This window comes from Tiliqua scincoides, chromosome 4 (genome assembly GCF_035046505.1).
Source record: "Tiliqua scincoides isolate rTilSci1 chromosome 4, rTilSci1.hap2, whole genome shotgun sequence".
NCBI lineage: Eukaryota > Metazoa > Chordata > Lepidosauria > Squamata > Scincidae > Tiliqua > Tiliqua scincoides.
Window position 1 is genome coordinate 171873646 of NC_089824.1, and position 22615 is coordinate 171896260.

Here is a 22615-nt window from a genome sequence, read left to right on the forward strand (position 1 = left end):
CTTACCCTATAAAGTTTTTCAGAAACTTTCTCATGCTGTGCCACCCACACTGATCCTGCTAGTCCATTGTTGTTGTGTGGAACCAGCAGAGATTGGCACAGTCCTTCAGAGATTTGAGGTGTGGATGACATGGACCTGGAATGCTTGGCACTCAAGCCTTTAAATTGTGCTGCTGTAGCAGTACTAGCCATAACTTGCCCTGTTGCAAATGAACTGGATTGGACTGTCTGTAGGGCAGGCATGTTCTCAGATGCTGTCAGTAGCTGAGAGTACTAGCTATCTCAAAATCTTGAGAGTTCAAAATGAGCATTGAGGTTTGATCTCCTATCTTCAGTGATTTGTCCCTGAAGGTACAGTGTGTAAACACTAGGGAAAATGGTCGGGGGGGGGGGGAGAGAAGGAGAGACCTTCACAAAGCTCTACGAATGGTGTGTGTATCTGGTTTCAAACCTGTTTTGAAAACACGTGACTCATATCCTGCATATTTCTGAGTCATAGGACTGGAGCCCAGATGGCTCCTGTTGGAAATTGCTGTGATGGTGAGGAATGGCAAGGAAGGGAGGAACTTGTGGCACTGACCCCAAAAGGCAAGAGAAAAGGCCAAATGAAAGAGACACTATTGCCAACCCAAAGTATTCAAAGTGCATATGAGTCACATCCTTTGATTAGCTTAAAATTCACGAGATGTAGTTTGCCCTCCTTTGGAGTACATTTGATGCTGCTTTGTGTCTTTTTTTTTTTCTTGGCAGCTGTGAAGTGTGTGTATGTACCTGCTTGCATACAAAATCTAAAGTTACACATTCACATAACTTTATATAGGTTGTTTCCGCACTGTATCAGTCTTTACACTCTGTAGGCATTCAGGGAGCAAACCTCAAGCAAGCTTACGTTGCTTTCTTCCATTCCTACTGTAATTTATTTAAAAAATTTATACCCCACCTTTCCAAAAGCTCAAGACAGCTTACAAAACTTAGTACAAAACGTTTAATCATTTTTAAATGATTAAAAAAAAAAAGCAATTAAAATCTAGGTAGTTAAAAACCAGCACAGCAGTCATATAATAATTCTAAAAACCCATAGGTGGTGACTGGTAAAAAACAATACACAGCCAACTAAAAAAAACATGAATACACAATTTTAAAAAGGTCATATAAAAGTCAACCAGGAATATTCCCCCCTCTACCTACCCCCAAAAGCTAATGTAAATAAAAATGTTTTTAGGCCTTGCTAGAAACTTTCTATTGAAGGGGCAGATTTTAGATGTTCTGAAAAAGTGGTCCACACATGAAAAGGCCCTGTTTCTTGCTGCCACACCCCTCACTTCTCCCAGCAGCAGCCCTCTCAACAGGGCCCTTTCAGATGACCTAAGAGAGCGGACAGGATTATATGGGAGAAGGCGGTCCCTTAGATACTGTGGTATCAGGCTGTATAGGGCTTTAAAGGCCGTATAGGGCTTTAAAGATAAGTACCAGCACCGTGAATTGGGTTCAGAAACAAATGGGCAGCCAGTGTAGCCACTGGAACAGTGGCTCAATTGAGTTAAGCTGCCTTGACTCAGCTGCAAGTAATTCCTGTCCAATGTAACCATAGTTTGTCATTGTATCTGAACAGGTAAACCATGTTTTGTGTGTGTTCTCCAAAACAGAATTGAAAGCCATGATTTGAATATGATTGCCAGTTCTGACTAGGAGTGCGGGTACCAACCAGAGTTTTTGGGTTCAGGTTTTCAGATGTAATTGCAAACAGTGTAGCCCAAATTGGTAAGGCATATGCAAGGAGGAGCAGGCCTGAGGCCAAGTTCTGTGTGTTACACAAAACGGAGCCACTGACTCTTCCAGTCAGAGGTCTTGTAATGGCTTCTTTACTTTTAAAGCTTTCCTTTTGCTTTTCTGTCTAGAAAACCGCTGTAGTGTCTGGGAGGAAACCTCGAGGTCGACCCAAAAAGTCGGTAAGTATTCCTCTTCACGGCTGTTGATCTTTTTTGGGGGGAGGGAGGAGAGGCTCAACGCTTCAGTCAGCTGAAGGCTCTCTGTGTTTTACTTAAACTGCAGTCTTGTACACACTTACCTGATAGTCGACCTCACTGAACACAGTGGAACTAACATCTGTGCCTGTATAGCAGTGGTTCCCAACCTGGGGTACAAGTACCCCCAGGGGTACACACCAGGACCTTTACAACTGGGTGCTCAAAAAATTGAATAGTGGCCAGAAAAGGCAGACAGCACCCCAGTGCCTTGCAGGGCCAGGAAGGCAGCTAACTGGGTGCAAAAGCCCCACCAACTGCTAGTTTTCAGTCATCATTCATGTATCAATTGGTGGTTGGAAACCAGCAAAGTAAACAAGCTGATACATAATGTGGAAAGTGATCAGTCACTAAGACATGTCAAACACTGGTGCAAAAAAGTGAAAAGGCGCAGTTTTCAGTTCTTCAGATAGGTAAAAAGAGAAAATACTGTGATGAATACATGAAATATGGGTTTTCATTTATAGGAGATAAGGATTATCCTAAACCCCAGTGTGTAGTATGGGAGGAAGTGTTATCCAATGATTGTATGAAGCCTTCTTTACTCTTACGGCATTTACAAAACATGCCAGCTATACAAACAGGGTACAGAGCTGGTGGAGAAGGCTCTTCTTATGCCTTTATAAAAAATAAATATCCTAGTAAGCTGAATGCAGTTCCCGATTCTAGACTGTATCCTATATCAGTTGAACCTGATTTCAAAAAAGATGTGCCTCAAAACCAGCTCAACGATCACAAAGAATATTTGCGTATAAAATCTTTGTGTGTTTTATAAAAATAATTCCACTGCTTTTTAATCCCATTACTGGGCCATTTTACTGTTACAACATATAAATTTGAAATAACATCAGCCGTAGTATTAATTACAAACGCAGTGCTAATACAGGTGTGTACCACTTAATGACGGGGATACATTCTCCTCATTGTTATGCAATTAGGTCATTAAGTGAACATTCAGTCCAATATATTGCCTTGTGTAAACAGACACTCCCTGCCAGACACTAGCTTGGCAGCACAGGCTACTGGAGATAGATTGCCTCTTCGTTGCTTTAAGAGCCTCTCTGTTGTGTAAACAGACACTCTGCTTCAGGCTACTGGGGACAGGATTGCCTCATTAAGAGCATCTCTATTGTGCTTTGATCACTGTCATATATGCGACCCGCCCTTAAGCAAGAGGTTGTTAGACTGCACATGCCTGTATAAGGGGTATAATTTATAGAAGTAGGCTGCCAAGGGGTATGTACCCTTGGAAAAAGGTTGGAAACCACTGATGGCTAGGCTTGCACTGTTAAGTATTTTCTGGAAGACTGTTGGTGATGAGGAAAGTAACCATTGGATCACGAGAACCATATATTGAACTTCACGAAAATCTGTTCAAACTCCAGTACCATCTGTTGTGGTTGCTTACATGTCTGACACTTTCACAAAAACTGTCACTTCAAAACTATAGTATTTGATTCTCAGCCTTTGCATTTGGCTACTATACATGCTGAATTGGCTCTGGGATGTGACATTTGATGTCTGCTTGCAGTCCTGTTGTGAGGTATAATCAACCCAACACCCCCCCCCCTTCTTGCTTCGAGAGTAACAAATGCAAGTGATGCTGCAACTTCCTGCAATAAGCTTGTTCCGCAAAGTTGAGAAACTGGCAGAAACCATCACAATATAATAGACAGTATAATCCACTGTGAAACAAACATGGACTCATGTGAGTTAGCCCAGCTGTTGCACACTGAGTCCTCCCCCACCCCAGGAAATGACTGTGTGAATCTTATTTCTAACAGAGAGGGACATGCCCTCAGGATGGCAAAGAGAAGAAGTGTCCTGAGGAAAAATGTACCCTCTTACTGTCTTCTTCCACTATCTACAACTCTTCCTGCTTGGCCTGCTTTGTGACCTTGAAAATACCAACAGAACTCAGGGAGTGAGTGGAAAGGAGTTGTCTGGAGAAGAGTTGGATGGGTCTTGAGAGCTGAAGGGGAGAGAGTTGGGGGTAGCAGCTGGGCTTGACTGGTCAAGGAAGGCACCAGCCAAGTGGTCTGGCCAAGGAGAGGATGAAGCAAGGCCAGACAAATGGCCCAGCCCCATAGAGAAACCTGGCCAAGAAACTGCCCTCATTTATGCTGGTTCTTGGATGGGTGGCTGAGAAGATAGGGGGCTTGGGCAAGTGATGCTCATGGGGTACCTCACCAGCCTGAAGTGACTGCTTCTCCCTGATTCATGATCGGGCTAAACCTGGGAACATGTGTCTGGCAAGGGGGACTCCTTTCATTACTACAACCTTTTGACAGGTTGCTTAATGTTACTAAAACTTGGGATTTTTCCATTGTGCTCTCCTGAGGCAGGATGGGGTCAGAAGAAGGATCTAAAACAGCTGTCTCCAAACTCGGGACCACTGCACAATGGAAGACCCTTCCCTGGCCCAAACAGAGCTTACCATTTTGCCGGTCAGCCTCTTATCTCTTGCTCCGATCTACCCCAAACTTCGTTCCAGGCATCTGCATTTGCCCAGCGATCCGGTCTCACAGCCTGCTTGGACAACAGGCAATGGAAGTTCTGACAGCTGACACCAGCTCTCTGGAGGGCGGAGGTGCAGAGTGTGAGGGTAAACTCACTTTCCCTGCATTATAGGCGGATGTTCTGTGAAAAAGGAAAAGGCTGCATTTTTCATTCCTATTCTCAGCATGTCCTATTTTTCTGTTCTATTCACCGCTCCCCACACACTTGCTATAAGATAGAAGTCTCAGGTTTGGGGCCTGCAAACACCTGTATCCTGTTGCCAAACTGATCCTGTAGCACAGCTCTGTCTGTATCCAGTACTTGTGATCACTGGGCTCTTCTAGAGCCACCCTTTCAGCAATGCCACGTCTTTTGAGGCTCTGGCAGGGAGAGAAGGAAGGAGGCCACAGAAGGCAAGGAGCACTATGGGATAAAAGGCAGACCAGGAGGAGTAAGAGAGAGAAACACTGCCAAGGTGCTGGGAGAGCCCATTTCAACAGCGCCACTTCTAGTGAAGTGTCACTTCACAGACCACCTCTCAGCTGCTGACCACATTTTCTCTTATCATTTGCAGCTAATGAGTTCTGTGTGAGAACAAAGTGTTTATTTGTGGCCGCCATTTGCTTAAGAACATCGCTTCCCACTTAATGATGTCACATCTAGCCCTTAGCAGGCACCAAGAATGCTATTTGGTCCAGTCTATGAAATGAGTTTGACACCTTGATCTACTGCAGTATGGAAAGCCCTTGAGAATAGGAAAGGAAAAAAGTGCTCTTCCCCCCTCCCCCCGCCAGCCCCACCTGCCAAGACCTGGACAGCACTAAAATTCTTCTCTTCCCCCCCCCCCCCATTGACTGAACAGGGAGAATTCTTTTTGCAGGGTTTGGGATGCAATGCAACATTTTTTGCCTAATCTTAAAAATAAAAACTATCCAGTGGCAGGTGTGCCATTGGTTGAGTGCAAAATCTGCTGCTTTCCTCCTTCTACCCCAAGCTTTCGAAGTGGTTGATGGTGCCATGGCACAAATCTGTTCCTTGCCACCAACTATGAGCCGAATATAGGGCAACACGATCAGAAGCAGCTGACTGGAAGCACTCTTCATAGGCAGCAGCAGGATTCCAGAACATGCAAGCAGATTTGCTGCTAAGACTCTTGTTGCCATTTCTCCCCCCCCCCCTTTCAACTTTAGCATAGAACTGTACAAACGTGACTGCACATTTGGTGTTTAGTTTCTCCAGGGTAAGTTGTTCAGCCACAGGAACAGTAGTTTTGGTCTCTTCTGGTATCTGTGGCAACTGTGGTGGCTAGCTATCCAACTTGGAGTTGCCTCACTGCCCAAGTGTGATACTATGAGGATGGCTGAGTGTCCATATCAACTCAAAGATCCAGATAATGCTTCTCTTTAAAGCCCTACTTGGAAGACTGAATGGCAACAGGAATAGGCTTGGGATTAGCAGAGACGGAAACATGTCTGTTTCATAGCAGGATGCCTTGGCAAAACAAAATCAGATGAAGCTGATATCCAACTATAGCTTTGGATTTCTTCAAACAACCATGTAGTGGCATCATTATGTCGGTGCAGACCTGCACCAGGTGACGCACTCGGGGGCGGGGGGTGTCATCACTACTGGCCGAAATTCTTAAAATCTTGGTATTTTTGAATAATACCATCATGTGTTATATCATTCAATACATAATTTCACGCAAAATGCAATGAACCAAACATCTTTGAAATATCTGTATTCTATCAAAAGGTATAGCCAGATCATGAGAGAAAACACAACTGCCTTATGTAACAAAAAGTGGTTTTTCATAGCTTAAAACTGGCCAGTGAGACTGAGGGTGCAATCCTAACCAACTTTCCAGCACTGACTTAGCCGCAGTGCAGCCCCCGAAGTAAGGCAACAAACATGCCCTTAGCTTGAAAAGGCCCCTTTGACTACCTCCCCACTGCAGGATGCAATGCACACCACATTGGCACAGCTATGTTAGTGCTGGAAAGTTGGTTAAGATTGCACCCTGAATGTTATAAGAGGCAATGAGGTGTTCTTATGACACAGCAGGGAACTAACAAAGTATTAGTATGAATTGGCTCTCATTTCAGTGTATCAGAGCTAATGGTAGAACTCTAAGGGCCCAATCCTATCCAACTTTCCAGCATCAATGCAGCTGCAATGCAGCCCCGAGGTAAATGAACAAACATCCCCTTATGTTGGGGAGGCCTCCGTGACTACCATAAGATGCAGTGCACGCCCCATTGGCACGGCTGCATCAGCACTGGAAATTTAGATAGAATTGGGCCCTTAGTTAGTTGTATGAGTGTCATCAGGTTGGCCACTGCTTTCTTTGTTAGCTACTGATTTTTTGGATGACCTATACTGTTGCATTAAAATTAAGTTCATGGTGGTTACACCAACCCTAGTAATGCCACTGCATTAAATTGTATATATGATATTGTAACTTATTCTGTATGGCCTGGAACGGGAGGACACGATGAGCTTTCACGCTGGGTGATGTTCGCCCTAGTGACACCTCTGCAACTTGGACCATGAAATGTTAGGCTTTGAAATAATGCATACTTGTCAGAAATAACACCTGCAGATGCTTGTCAGCTCTCTGAAGAAACTCTGCGGTCAACTTTGACTTAAACAGGTAGCCTCCAGTAGTTGCAGGCAGCCTTGCCAAGTGAGCTTGTGCTAGCAGGCTGGTTCACTTGCAGAAGTCTCTCCAGTAAGTGGGGAAAGGCTAAGCAAGTAGCATCGGTCATTTCCTTCCTTTGCTGAATGAGGTCTGTAGCCCTGGAACTTGCAGTACAGACTTGGCAGGCACATTCCACAGTGGCTTAAATGTGTGTTTCATTCATAAAAATATACAAGGAAGTGGAGGTTGCTGACTCACTCGCACACTCAGCCATGACTCATCTTGTTCTGAAAGCATTTGTATTTTCAGATAGAGCCGAGGAGAGAAGAAATAGGTTTCTCTCTCCTCCCTCCCTCATACATGGTTGCTTTTGGCATGAGGAGGGCAGGGCTGAAAGGGTGTGGAGATTGTGCAAGTAGATTTTTAAAGGCTAGGGCTTTGATGCTGGAAGCCCTCTGGTGGCAGCTTGGGTGTATGAAACCAGACAGCATTATAATGGGTTTTAGGCATCTGGAAACCATGATTTCTCTGGTGTGAGATTTAGAAAAAATACTCAAGCTGTTGGCTTGTGTGCTCAGTACTCCCCTTTCCTCCTCATACATGAGAGGGAGCTTCCAAGCTGCCTTAGGAACAAGCTGCAGTAACATAGAACTGTAGGTCTGTTGTGCGGCTCTACAAAACTGTTTCTCAAAGCAGTGGTTTCTCATTCATAAGAACATAACCCCACTGGATCAGGCTAAAAGCCCATCTAGTCCTGTATCTCACAGAGGCCCACCAGATGCCTCAGAGAGCTCATAAGACACATGTATCCTCTCGCCTCTCCCTTGCTTCTGGCATTCTGAGGTAACCTCCTTTTAAAGCCTCCTTTTAAAGGAGGTTTGTTTTGACAGTGGACTACCAATGCTAACATGATGGACTTCTGCCATGTTTCTTGCAAACATTTTCTACCAATAAGCTGCAGCATTGATTTGAAAAGCCAACATGGTTCATATTTGCTTCTCTTGAAGCAAGAGGTGTGGAGGGAAGCTCTGTAGTTAAAGGCTTGGAACAAAAATTGTCCCTTTGCCATCTACATGTGGGTTTTCCTTGTGAGCATGATCCCAAGGCTTTGTTTGAACCAGGGTGCAACTACTTAGTCTTAGATTCATGTTGAGAGTCATGCAAGTAGTAATTTTTGTCTCTAAAATGTGAATGCATTTAAGTATGTGCGGTATAGCCTGATTCCCACATATCTGGGACTAGGAATAAACATTCTGTATTGGTGAAACTGGCTTTTTGGTAGGCCTGAACCCCTCCACTTCACAATTGGTAAATTTTAGTTGATGATGCCTCACAGCGTGGGTAAATCTCAAACCAAGTTTAATATAAATGCCAAGTTTAATATAAATTATATATATATATATATATATATATATATATATATATATATATATATATATATAAATTATATTCAATGCCTTGGGCTTCTCAACGCTTTTTTCTTCTGTGCAGGAGAAAGATGAAGAAGAGGTCAACATATCCCAGGAGTCATCAGAAGAGGAGCAGTGAAAATAAGGCTACTGATTCTACCTCATAACTCAGTTCTCCTATCTCTTGTCAAATTATGGGACTGAGGAAGGAACAAAGAATCCTCAGCCCTTTCCTGACCCCACTCCCTCCAACATTCTTACAGTCAAAACAACCACACTGGAGTACAGTGTAAAACAGATCAGCCATCACGTTTGTTGATGTGTAATGTTTTAAAGGGAGAACCATGTATCTTGTGTTTTCCTCTTACTTGACAGGGTTAAACTTTTAGCCTACCAGTTCATATAGTTCTATATATCATGTTTTTGGCCTGTTGTTTCCGTACACTCCTCGTAGCAAAAGGGGTCTATACGTCTTTTTATGTTAGCCACTTATTCATGTTGAAGGGTGGACAGCCTAGTTTCCCCTGATCTCCCCTCTAGAGAGAACGTATTGCCCTCCCAAAGGATGATGCATGGGACTGGCAGAAAGGTTTCCAACCAAGTACAGTTGGGAGTACTGTACATTTGGGTTTCAGGGTGGGTTTTTCTGGGAAGTGAGTGTAGAGCCAAAGCTTTGAAAAGGGGGAAAACTGCAGAATTTTTCTATTGTACGCTACTTTTCTGGGTACTGGTTTCAGAGGATGTTATCTTGCCACTTGCCCTCCATTTCCTACGGTTCATGAATAGTTTGGCTCCGTGCAATATGCCTATGCATTCCTGTGCGCAGTACTGCAGCCTAGCCCAAACCAGTTGCCTGAGGGAAGGGCAGAATATCAATCCTTTAAATAGATACCTAGAATTGTTTGGGAGGGGGATGGCATAGTGGCAGATGAGATCATGGCAGATGAATGGCAGTGATGCAATTTAACTTTGACCCACCCCAGATGGTCACCCTAGCTTCCAGCTCCTAGTTAAGGGAGACTTACAGGTGAGGACCTACAACTGAAAGTTCACTTCCATGGTCTAAAGTTATTCAGCATGGACATGGCATGGAAGAATGCAAGATCTTCTTCTGAAACCAGAGGAGATTTTGCCAAGACCAAGGAAATCAAGACGGCAGATTTGTTCCCTCTCTCTCATTGGGTTCAGTGACTTATTCTCCATTGGAAATAGCACAGTTAGTGTGTTCGCTATAGTAGTCTCTATAAAAAATACGTGGTCTTTTCAGGTTTTCTCTTTCCTCCATCCACAACTACCTCTGGATAATTTGAGTTTCATTCTCTTAAACATGTTGCTGCTCCTGACGATGCTGCTGCTGTACTGGATACAAAGTTTTATTATTCCACCAGGTTCTGTCTCGTTCCTTTCTCTAATACTGATGTTTCACACTACAGATGACTTAGACTTTTTAAAAACTATGTGCTATTAAATGCTTACGTTTGTCAGGCTGCTGAATGATCAGGAAAGGCAGGCTCTCTGAACAGATGACTTCTCCCATGGAACCCAAAATTGCTAATTTTTGGAAGTGGAGAGCTCCTTTGTGCCACACAGCAATATTTATCTCTCAAAGGATAGCGGGACAAGTTAGAGGAGGCTGCATCTGATTCCAACATTAAAAAGCATTATGCTCATGAGCACTTGCAGGAAGGCTTTAAATGTTGGCTATTGATCAATGTACCTGCCAGCCACAAATCATGTGTGGGCTCTGTATTCCTGTGCTGATTGATTCTAGTCCAGCTTGCATGCTAGAGGCTAGTAGGATTTATACTGTAAAGAAAAGTCCCAATTACAAGTCTGGCTCAGGTATTTTCTGTTTCACTCATACGCCATCATAGTTTAGGCCCTTCTATCCACTGGTACATGTCAAAACAGAAACCAGCAAATTAAGGAAAAACATGCCTTCTGGACTGCTGTTTACTTTTGTTATTGCTGGAGCAAGAGGGGTCCACTCTGTGCCCAGAGCAATAAATAGAACAAACAAAAGGAAGCTGTCAGGCCAGGGAAAACGGACACCACTGTGTGTTTTCTAGAGTACTTCGGAAAAGCAGAGGCACTGCTCTGGTTGGTCTGACATCTTCCTAAAGCAGGCTAGTCTGATTGCATAGTACCTAACAAATTATTTTAATGTCCAGGTTGAGAATTAACATGGTGGTTCAGTGGTACGTCAGCATGAAGTTGAAAGGGAGATGAATGTCAGCTTTTGCCGTTAACTTGCCACCAGTCCTCTTAAGATGTTACTGTTTATATCAGGGAATTTGCAAGAAAGGTACAGCTTTCATTTCTGCCTCAATACTGTAAAGAATTGAATAGTCTTCTTATGTTGCCTGAGTTTTTCAGATAGCTGAAGCAAGGGATCTGAAAGCAGTCTGAGTTTTGGGCTGACACTTGAAAGCAGCTGCACCAGACCAGGCAGCACAGGGGAGAAGATGGGGGTAACCAGTGGTTTGTAGGCTGTCGTGGTATGAATCTCTGGTCAATTGCTAAAGATTTCTTGATTTCCTATTTTGCAGTTTACTTGAATAAAACACTGAATTGATGTTTCAAACTTTCCTCTTGAGTCTTGTTTAAACAGCCACTGGTAGCAGGGTTTCTAAGCCATCACTCAAGCAACAGGGGGAGTGACCACAGCAGGCCAAGTTAATTCACATATTCCAAGAGGTACTCATTTGTCTACACCACATCAAAAAGTGACCATCTTCTTACAGCACTGCTTGCAAGGGTCAGTTCAACTTTTACAGCATTATACTAAAGACGTGTGGGACAGGCCAGCTAGCAACATGGGTTCCCAGCACCCTGGCCTAGACCATGGATTCAAGTGCATGGACTGAGGGCATGTGATACAACCACCTTGAAGCTAAACAACTCTAGGTCTGATCAGTGCCTGGATGGGTGCTTGTAAAGTCTGTGTAAGCAACCTTAAGTTCTGTGATGGAAGAATGAAGACTATGGAACAAAAAATCTAGGAAGGCTAGTGCAGAGTGCAGTGCTTCAGAGCTTTCTGCATATGCTTTTCTCCTGTGACTGTCTCTTTAACCACTGCTCTGTTAGCATCCACGCAGGAAAGCAAGCTACTGACAAGAAATCGTGGAGGAGGAATTGGTAGCCTGTGCTGCACTTGAAACGTTTTCCCTTCCATTTCAAATCTGAAACGGGAGGGGTACTGGCCCATTCATTTATTTACAATTTCCTTAGAAAGGAAGGATTAACATGTAGGAACTTGATACTCATTCACTGAATTTGTATTAGATGTTTTCCTACTCAACTTTTTTCTTCAAAAGTGACAAAGGCACAACTTAGATCTAATACCTTATTTTTTCAATAGTCATCATGGGAGTTAGGAAGGTTATAAAATACAGTGCTTCCCCCCTCCCCCAGCAAGGTATAAGCTTCCCATTTCTGTTCATGCCATGCAGCAAGAGGCATAGAGGATGCAGCTGAGCAGTTTCCTTCCATGCAAGTTACCATTAAAGACTTTAACAATGAGTTGATATCAGGCTGAATAATTTCTGTGCTTTTAGTTGTGGATCTATACCCATTCATGAAGAAGTATTCTGAGACTCTGCCACTGGTATATCTCATATCCGTAATAGATGGGGATACGGTGGTCAATAAGTCTTGGTGTCAATAGGCTACTAGTGGTTACCATGTTCTTCTAACGGGGCAAGGGGAAGAACGGCAGAGTACAGAGCTCTCCTTCCCAGTTACAATGTAGATAATTCCCTGCCCTCCTATTTCTGAAGCTAGAAACAGAATGGGGGGGAGACACTTGTCTAGCCCCTGCTTTTGCAAGATACAGAGTGAGCCTACATCTGCAGATTTGGCTCAATGCAGGACCCGCTTCTAGTTTTGTGTCTAAACCTGAAGAGATGCTTAAAGGCCTCCCAAAGGTCTTTGAAGGCATTCAGAGGGTTGGGCCAAATCTGCAGATCCACTCCTTGGTACTTTCCAGTCGGTCTTTACAGAATGATCTCTGATGTACCTTGGCTTCTATCAAAGCATCTGACCAGCAGATTGCCTTAAGGAAACTGCTTCTCTCCCCATTTTTTTCCAACTGCCCTTTTAACGGCTCTTTCGCAACTGCTTTGCATTCCACACTAAATTCTCTTTCCTAGAACGTCTCTTTGCTTCTTTCATCCCTTCCTGTTTCCTGTTACACAATCCTTGCTCTTCCCCACTGTCCCCTGCTGCCATAGTGGACACTGTGGAACAAACCCAATTTAACCACCACAAACGCACACAGCTCCCACAAGATCTTGCCTGAGACTTTCCTCCCTCTAGAGCAGGGGTGGCCAACCCACAGCATGCCACATGCCACTTTTTATATACAGAATCTTGAAAGTGCCACTCTCAACTTATTTCAGATGGATATGCTTGGGTGGTTTTGCTGGCCCACGTGATCTGCCATGTCTCTGCTTAGCTATCTTCACCCCACCCCACCCCATGCCTTGTTGCTCCCTTTCAGGGCTTTGTGCTGGAAGAATCGCCATGTCCGCGGAGCCATGCAGCCCTGTGTCAGCCGGCACAGCTGTGACAAGCAAGTTTGTGTGTGCCACTTAGGAAGTGTCCGCGTGCCACTAGTGGCACACGTGCTGCAGGTTGGCCACCTCTGCTCTATAGGTTCAACTGGATTGCTGAAGTTAGGACAAAGTAAGGCTTCCCTCACAGTGACCCTTTCCCGGCGATGCAAACAATTCACCATTTCCCCCCCCCCCAAAAAAAAATCTCAACACATCCCTATTCAGAAAGTTTTGTTGTATACCAACAACATAAGAGGCTGTAGTGGATGTTTCCTCCCAATACTCCTTTGTTTTTTGGCAGATTTTAGTTTAGAAACTAGCGAGCAGATGGGGGACAGGAAGAGAGGTGACCTTCTCTGTTTAAGCCCCTTCCCATGCAAACTTGAAAAGAATTCTTTCCTTGCTGCCCCTTCTTGAGGAGGGTGACCGCACTTCACTCATGACATCAAGACTTCCTGGGGCTGAATTTATATCCCCTGCAGGACAGAGCTCTTCAAAGGTCTTGGGTTATTGTTCTTCCTGTGTAACTGCCCCCACCCCCTTTATCACTTCCTTTTTATTATGCTAGTGTTGTGGGGGGGGTGGGCTGTTTTAATAGCATCCTCTGGGGCTTCAAAGCATCCCCTTGGAATGCCTCCATTAATGGATCTCCTGTGCCACAGCCAGGCCTGTTCTCTGCAATCAAACAAGTTCAACAAGATTTGAGATTCTTCCTCATTCTTATCATCTTATGGTGTGTTCACCTGTCATGTATGTGCATGTTTTTTTGTGTACTCTGTTGTATACCTTGGGTGCCTTTAGAAAATTAAGAGGAAAGGTAGGTATAAAGCTTTTAAAAAAAAATAACAAAACTAAGGTTAGAGCCTTACGCTAGGAAATTGCAGTGTTTTGTGCAAGCTTATTGGCAGTATTGCCAGGTTTGTGATATTTTCACTTCCACATTGCACATACTCTGGACAGACCTATCTGCAAATTGATGGGTGCAATGATAACACCTATTTCTTGATCTGTTTAAGTGACTACTACCTGAAGTGCCCATAATTTGATCATTTTCCTGTAGATGAAACTTTCCTTTGGGCTTAATGCTAATAGGCTTCTGTAGCATAGATGATAATGGTGATTGTGAATGAGCACATTGCAGCAATACGATGAAAGAGTATGTGCAATCAATGCAACTCCCACAGAAAGATGCGAGAGCAGTCTCCTTGGAGACTTCTTGAAGACCACACAATTGCTTCTATGTCCTCCTTCCACACCCCTCCTGTTCACCTTAGTGTTTGTGTTTTGTTTTTTTTATGACTCTTCTCCATTCAGCATATGCTCAGAATAGGAAGTGCCTTTCACACTTCACTTCTGTAGTAGTCTCCTTCACTGGACTATAGAAAGGGAAACTTTGTGTGCACCTTCATATCAGCACTTGAAGTTTCCTCATGGTTGGTCAGGCCATTGCTACATCTGGGTCAGTATTGTCTGTGGTGAGTGACAGCAGATCTCTAGGGTTTCAGATAGAAGTTATTTCTTCTTTGACCTGATGATGTTGGGGATTGAACCTGGGATTTTCTGAGTGCAAAGCAATTGTTCTATCACTCTGCCCCTAATCAGCACTGACCATTGGAACAAAATGAACATCTTTACTCAGTTGCAAGCCTTTCACTGTATAGGAAAACAGTTTTACAGAACCAAAGAGATTCTGCACTTTCTAAAGCCCACCATTGTGTATCTGCCAGGTTTTTGGAAAAACTGTGCAGTCTTCCTAGACTGTGTATTGTTACTTCCAAAAATGTGACTTTCTGTGGCTGTGAATTTAATTGCAGATGACCAAATATATTTAAACGCATTAAAATCCATAACTCTGAAAGCTTATCTTCATGTTTCTGAAAGAAAATACTTAAAGCGCCTTTAAAAGTTGTGAGTAATATTTAAAGAGTGTTTATAGGACTCAATGTGGGGTTTTTAAAAGAAAAACATCCTCAAGATTTTTTAAACTCCATGAGTCACTTCCTACTGAACTCATTTCCTACAGAAAACAGACAATTTACATATTTTTAAAAACACTAGGAGGTCTCTACGTTCAGAGTTTGTGTGTCTGTCTGAGGTAGTGTTTTTGTTTCCTAAACATATTGTTCCTAGAAACGTTTGAGTTCTGTAGGCTGCTGATTCAAGCTGTAAAATCCCATTTAATGGTCCTGTAAAAACCTTTTAAAGTGGGCCCATCTTGAGAATTTTTTTTTGTTTGTAGCTTAAGTGCATTTTAAAAGTAAAAATGATCCTCTCAACTTTTAAGCTGCGTGGGAAAATAGCTATGTTACCAGCATCTTAACTTTGAGGAAGTTGTAATTAGTAAACTGCTATTATTCATATGCTGAGAGCCCTGAGATGTCCACCCTGCTAGAGTCACAGGCTAGTTACCTAGTTAAATGTTTAGACTGGAAAAGAGATGGTAAAACGCTTGTTTTTAGTGTTATGCCTTGAATCTCATTTAGGTTCGTCTTGGCATCTTTGCTGTAGTACAGGGGTCTCCATACCCCAACTGCGACTCGCAGTGACTCGCAGCAAGCCTCTACCTGGCCCATGGCCAGTCTCTGGTCCTCTGGTCCTCTGAGAGCCTCTGGCACAGTTGATCAAACACGACTGGGGCTGTGCTTGTGGGGTGGGGGAATGGGGGTCTATTTAAGTGTGTGCTTTATTTCTGTAGTGTGTGTTGGTGCTTGGAGAAATCCTGGAAATCTGAGCCCATTTATTCATTCATCTAAGTTTCATCTCTAATGTATTCATTTAAATTTTATATTTTTCCGGCCCTTGACACTGCCAGTTATTTGATGTGGCCCTTTGGCTGAAAAGTTTAGAGATCCCTGCTGCAGTAAGAGGAGGCGATATCTCTGTCCTGCTGTCACTATCTCCTGTAACCATAACTGTCTTTTGACATAACCAGAACATAACCACAGATATTGGCTCACTTGGTAACAAAACCACTTTGTGGTTGCAAGAACCCTGTCCCTTACATTCAGGACAATCCCATACACATCGACTCAGCAGCAATAAGTTCAGTGGGGTTTGTACTTAGTAGGTATGCATAAGGTTAAAGCTAATACTCCATGTCACATATGCCTACGATTGTAAGTCCCACTGATCACAGCACAGCATGTTTCTGAGTAGGCAGATGTAGGATTGAGCTATTGGTCTCTGGGCTTCTGCTGCACTGCCATGTTGAATACACTCTTCTGCCCACCAGCTTCATGTTTAGAGATGGAGAACAGGGTGAGATAATTCCTTGCAGTTGTGATGGTCTTTGGAGAGCCTTGGAAGACCACCACAACTGTGGAGGGTCATCCTTGTCTCCCTCTCCAGCTCCAAATGAGGAGCTAGGGCTTGATGGGGGCACTTGAGCAATGCTTGGCAGAGTCCAAATGACTTGTCTGGAGCCAGGAGATTGCACTTAGCTACAAAGCGTTGGCCTAAATGGTCAGTTCCAAATGGTCAGTTCCAGCTGAAAAGGAAGCCAGGGATCTTCCTGTAGTTGTGCTCTTTGAAATGGTGGAGATAAAGCCATACCCTCTTCACAACTCCAAGCCAGGACAGGGCTCCTTTTTGTAATCTTTGCCAGATGACAGTGGAGATGCTTGTTGTGGTCAGCAGAATTGTGAACTGCTAGTCATAAACCTTTCATCCTATTTGCATTTTCTTCTCCATATCAGACTCCCTACACCTGCTTTTGGCAGGAGGATAGATGTAGCCATTCTACACTTCATTCCAAGGAGAAAATGCATCTCCAGGCCTACATAGAGGGAGATTTTCCTGGTGGTTGAAATGTATTGAGACCTTCTCACGTGAATGGCCTGCAGAAGAAATCTGTGTTTAAGCTTAATGTTCAGGTGCTCAACTTTCATAGCCCAGAAGCCATCTGGGGATTGTGATTGATCAGCCATGTGCTAGAAGGTCAGGATCAGTCATGCATTTCTTCTAGAACTGGAGGTGGGCTGATGATCCTCCACTAGCATTCCAGACTTATGCAGTGGCATTTGTTGTGCAGAAGTTGATGGGTAGTGACTCCTCCTGGTCCCAGGGTTCACCATGGCAACAGCTCTGCAGGTAGTTGATCTTTCTGCCTCCATCCCTGTCTCTGTTCCCTGTCAGATCCTAGCTGCTGACAAGACAGCAGCCACAAAAGATGAAGCAGCAGCATTTTACTGCTCTGGTGGGTGTAGAAGGGTGCTGAAGGACTAGACTGTGTGAAAGAAAGAATTTTTGAAAAAAAGCCAATTTTTTATTGCAACAATAATACTGGGGGGTTAACCTTCCCCATTTGATCTAATCACACCCAAAGCCCTACAAGGGAGATAAAACACAGGTAATCTCAGGAGAACTCCCTCTTTCTTTTTCTGCACCCATTTCTTTTTCCCAGGAACATGGTTCCAAAAGTCTTCCGTGCCACCCAGAGCAAAGTGGTGTTGCCATGGTGGTAATGGTACATTTGCTGTATTGGAGGAGAGGGGAAATCTGGACTTCAAATATAAAAGGAGCCTAGGCTAACCTGCATGGCAGCCATGAGCAGTGGGGGCTCCCTCTTTTGACTGAGTGCTGTAACTGTTCTGGAATGAGGACAATATCTTTCATAAAGAAAGTGAAGAAAACATACAACCAAACTATTGCTCCAAGAACACCCAGACTCAGAGAAAAACCCACTGTGTTTTTGTCTCCCACCTCATGTTCTCACTAACTGCATTCTTAAGCTCTGCCTCTCAAGATGATGGCAGATAGTTATTCAAAAGAATCTTCCACAATTGTGGTTCCCAACTTTTCAAGATGGCAGCACCAAGCTCTATGTGACCCCCTGAAAACAAGCTTGCAACCCCTTTGGGAGCACTAGATTGCTGTTCTTTTGGGGGGGGGGAACAAAAACAAAACACAGCCAATGCTTGATAGAACAGGACAGCGGTTGGCAGTACTCAATTAGCTGTTTGCACTGTAAACGGCAATTGACAATCTTTCAGAGGTAGCTCAACTCCAGATAGTGGCACAAGGGGGCCTGATCATGCCTCATATGCAGCGTTGCCATACCATCTGATGTTCAGCCTCAGAATTGCAGTGGCTTTTAGTGCTTGCATGGGCTAGTATAAACAGTGCTCCCGGGAAACTGGAAGCACAGTTTCCGACCCCATCAGGAGCCTCAGAGAGGCTTCAACGGGGTCCTAGTGGCTTGCGTCTGTGGCTTTTGCCCCATCGGACCTAATGGTAGGTCCGCAACTACTAGGCGGGAGAGAAGGAAGGAGGTTTCACAAGGCAAGGAGCAGTAAAGGCAGGCCAGGAGGGAAACACTGCCAAGGTTCTGGGAGAGCCCAGTTACAAAGTGGGCTTCCATTTTAACAGCACCTGCTGCAGCATTACTTCACAGAGCACCTCTCAGCTGCTGAGCACATTTTCTCTTATCATTTGCAGCTAATGAGTTCTGTGTGTGAGAACAAAATGTTTATTTGTGGCCACCATCTGCTTAAGAACATCACCTCCTGCTTAATGATGTCACTTCCAGCCCTCAACAGGCACCATGAATGCTATTTGGCCCAGTCTATGAAATGAGTTTGACACCTTGATTTATCACAGTGCAGAAAGCCCTTGAGAACAGGAAAGGAAAAAAGTGATCTTTCCCCCCTCCCCACAGCCGCACCTCTGAAGACCTGTACTAAACCCCCCTCTCCCCCCCCCCCCCACACACACATTGACTGAACAGGGAAAATTCCTCTTGCAGGGTTGGGGATGCAATGCAATATTTTGTTGCCTAATCTTTAACAGAAAAACTATCCAGTGGCAGGTGTTCCATTGTTTGAGTGCAAAATCTGCTGCTTACTCTGACCAATCTGTCCACAGCCACTAAAATATGAGCTGAATGTAGGGCAACATGGCCAGAAGCAGCTGACTGGAAGCACTCCTAATAGGCAGCAGCAGCTTGCCACAACATGCAAGCAGATTTGGTGCCAAGATTCTTGTTGCCATTTCTCCCCCCTCCTGCTTGCAACCTTAGCATAGGACAAGACAACACATTTGACATTTTGCTTCTCTGGAGTAAGATGTTTGGCCACAGAAACAGCAGTCTTGGCCTCTTCTGGTATCTGTGGCAACTGTGGTGGCTAGCTATCCAACTTGCAGCTGCCTCACTGCCCAAGAGTGACACTGCGAGGATGGCCAAATATCCATATAATGCTGAGTTCTTCTCTTTAAAGCCCTGCTTAGAAGACTGGATGGTGACAGGAATAGGCTTGGGATTAGCAGAGATAATGAAACATGTCTGTTTCATAGCAGGATGCTCTGACAAAACAAAATCAGAGGAAGCTGATGCCCCGCTGCAGCTTTGAATTTCTTTGAACAACCATGACTATGAAATGTTAGGCTTTGAAATACTGCATACTGAATACTGAAACACCTGCAGATGCTTGTCAGCTCTCTAAAGAAGTTCTGCAGTAAACTTTTTTATAAAAAAATTTATTTTAAAACAACAAATACCAACTCTGAAAATTAGAAATGGAAATAATAGAAAGTAGAAATAAAGCAGGTATTAAAAGTTGTTTGGCAAGTGCAGAGTTCTCGTATATCTACATTTCCTTGTTCATCCACAAAAACCATATATTAGGTAACATATGTTAAAGCTCTTGCATGGAAATGGGAAGCATCCAGTAGTTGCAGACAGTCTTGTCCAAGTGAGCTAGAGCTAGCAGGTTGGTTCATATGCAGAAGTCTCTAAGGCCCAATCATATTCTGCAGTATCGGTAGCTTTTATTTCTGCAAGAAGAGCATTTATGTGGAGAAAGTTGACCAAGAAGACAATGTTGCAGCACTGCAGTGCAACCCCAAGGTAAGGGAATAAATGTTCCCTTACCTTGAGGGGGCCTCCATGACTGCCCCACCATCAGAATGCAGTGTACAACCCACTGGCATGGCTGCATTAGTGCTGGAAAGTTGGTTAGGATTGGGCCCTAAGTAAGTAGCATCAGCCACTTCCTTCCTTTGCTAAATGAGGTCTGTAGCCCTGGAACTTGCAGTACAGGCTTGGCAGGCACAGTCTACAGTGGCTTAAATGTGTGTTTCATTCATAAAACTATACAAGGAAGTAGAGCTTGCTGACTCACTCACACACTCAGCCATGACTCATCTTGTTTGAAACCATGTGTATTTCTTTTCTGATAGAGCCAAGAAGAAATAGGTTTCTCTCACTGCCTCCCCCCCATACATGGTTGCTTTTGGCAGGAGGAAAGAGTATGGAGATTGTGTAAGTAAATTTTTTAACTGATAGGGTTTTTGATGCTGGAAGCCCTCCTGTGGCAGCTTGTATGTATGACACCAGACTGCATTATGACAGGTTTTAGACAAATCTGGAAACCATTTCTCTGATGTGAGATTTAGAAAAAAAAAGCTTGTGTGCTTATCCTTTCCTCCTCATACAAGAGAGGAACAAACTACAGTAACAGTAACAAACAAACTTTAGGAACAAACCACAGTAACATAGAACTGTAGTTCAGCAGCTCTACCAAATTGTTTCTCAAAGCAGTGGTTTCCCGTTCATAAGAACATAACAAGAGCCCCACTCAGGCCAAAGGCCCATCTGTATCTCACAGAGACCCACCAGATGCCACAGAGAGCACACAAGACACCTGTATTCTGTTGCCTCTCCCTTGTTTCTAGCATTCTGAGGTAATCTACCTTGAAAACCAGGAAGTTTAAATAGACAGGACTATTGGAGAGGTGGATGACTTAGTGGCAGATATAGAACCAGTGACTATAACGTAACTTTAACCCACAGTGGATGGTAACCCTAGCTTCCATCTCTGCTGAGGGAGACTTAGAGGTGACAACCTACAATTGAAAGCTGTCTTCCTTGGTGCTCAAGTCATTCAGCATGGACAAAAGATCTTCTGAAGCCAGAGGAGACTTTGCCAAGACCAAGGAAGGCAAGATGACAAACTTGTTCCCTCCATCTCTCATTGGGTTCAGTAACTTAATTATCCACTGAAAATAGCACAGCTATGGTCCAATTTTTTAATGGACAATTGGAAACCATTCATGAACTTCTTGCTCATTGAGGGGAAAGTGAGCCAAGTGATTTATGAATTTGATGAGCCAATAGGAGTTAACATGTTTTTTTTTAATTTTTCTATTTGTGTGGATAATGTACTCTGTAATAGGTGTAGATTGTTTAAGATTTGATAATTTTTTGTATGATTTTGTAAAACAAAGAAATGTAGTTCAAGATCTCCGCACTTGTCACATAACTTGTAATGTCTTTTTAAATTTTGTGTGTGTGTGTTTGCTTTTAATAAAATTAAAAAGTATTAAAAAAAGAAAAAGCATAGTTAGTGTGTTCATTATTATAGTTTTTAGGTTATGTTATTAAAAAGGGATAAAACCTTACATTTGTCAGAATGATGAATAAATGGAGAAGGGCAGGGCTGAACACATGACTTCCCCATGGACCCAAAATTGCTAATTTTTGAAAGCACAGTTGAAAGCTCCTTTGTGCTACACAGCAATATTTATCTCTCAAGTCCAAGCAGCAATTTACCAGGCCAAAGCAGAATGTATGCATTTGGCCAGACCTACTTAGACAAGTTAGCAAGTTAGATACACATGAGATGAATTGTGAACTGCTTGCAAAGTATAGCAGTGATATGCCCATCTATCTGCCATTGCAGTTTAGTGTCAGTTAGCCTGCTGTGGGTGTTTAATGACAAAAGGCAACTACTATAATATGTATTTTGAGAAGCTCCCTAGCAGTCAATTTGATACAGAAATTAGTTGTTTTATTTTGATAGGTTGAGGTTTTTTCTCCACAAGTCTGAGAAATTATTTAGAACCAAAAATGCATCATTAGGTTGACAAATCAGCAGCCTAGCTCTCTTACTGTCTGTGCAAGAGAAAGACTGTAGTTCAGAGGCAGACAAACCTGAAACACTTGGGCAGACAGACAAATAATTCAGATGATTGTCCAAAGCATAGTTTAGAGAATTTTTATATAAAAAGAATGCTATGCTCACATGCTGCTACTAATTGCCCCCTGTTTAAATACAGCAGTAGTTTACAATTATACGGCAACCAGCAAACTTGGTTTGACTGATCTCTCCAGAACCAAAATCATGAATTTCTCAAGCCATATTTTACAGTTATGTCTTAATTTAAACAGGAAACAGATTAAGCCCTGCCTATGAGGACGAAGCACATAAGCACAGCATTCATGCATGGTGCTCTTAAACATTTGGAGAACCATCAAAATGCAGCCAAAGACAACATTCCTAATACATGGTGTGATTGAGCCACCCTGCCAAGTTCTCTAGTCATGGCAATAGGTGATACGCATTAATTATCTCCTCGCTCTATTGCACCTAACAGCTGGGCACATCTCTGCACCAATACTTTCAGTGTGCTATTAGAAACAATCAATACTAGCAAAAGGAAAGCAATACAGGTTACAAGACAAGCTTGAGCTTTTGTCAGAGGCAGACAC

General features: G+C 43.4%; 1 protein-coding gene across 2 annotated transcripts in view; it reads left to right on the forward strand.

Moving 5' to 3' along the window:
* HMGA1 (high mobility group AT-hook 1) overlaps positions 1-11115 on the forward strand; it is a 32686-nt gene extending 21571 nt beyond the window's left edge. For both annotated transcript variants that reach the window (XM_066625521.1, XM_066625522.1), the window contains exons 4-5: positions 1898-1948; positions 8655-11115. In XM_066625521.1, the coding sequence (XP_066481618.1) occupies positions 1898-1948; positions 8655-8711 (108 nt within the window). In that variant the 3' untranslated portion in view covers positions 8712-11115. The remainder of the gene's footprint in view (positions 1-1897; positions 1949-8654) is intronic.
* The last annotated feature ends 11500 nt before the right edge of the window (positions 11116-22615 follow it).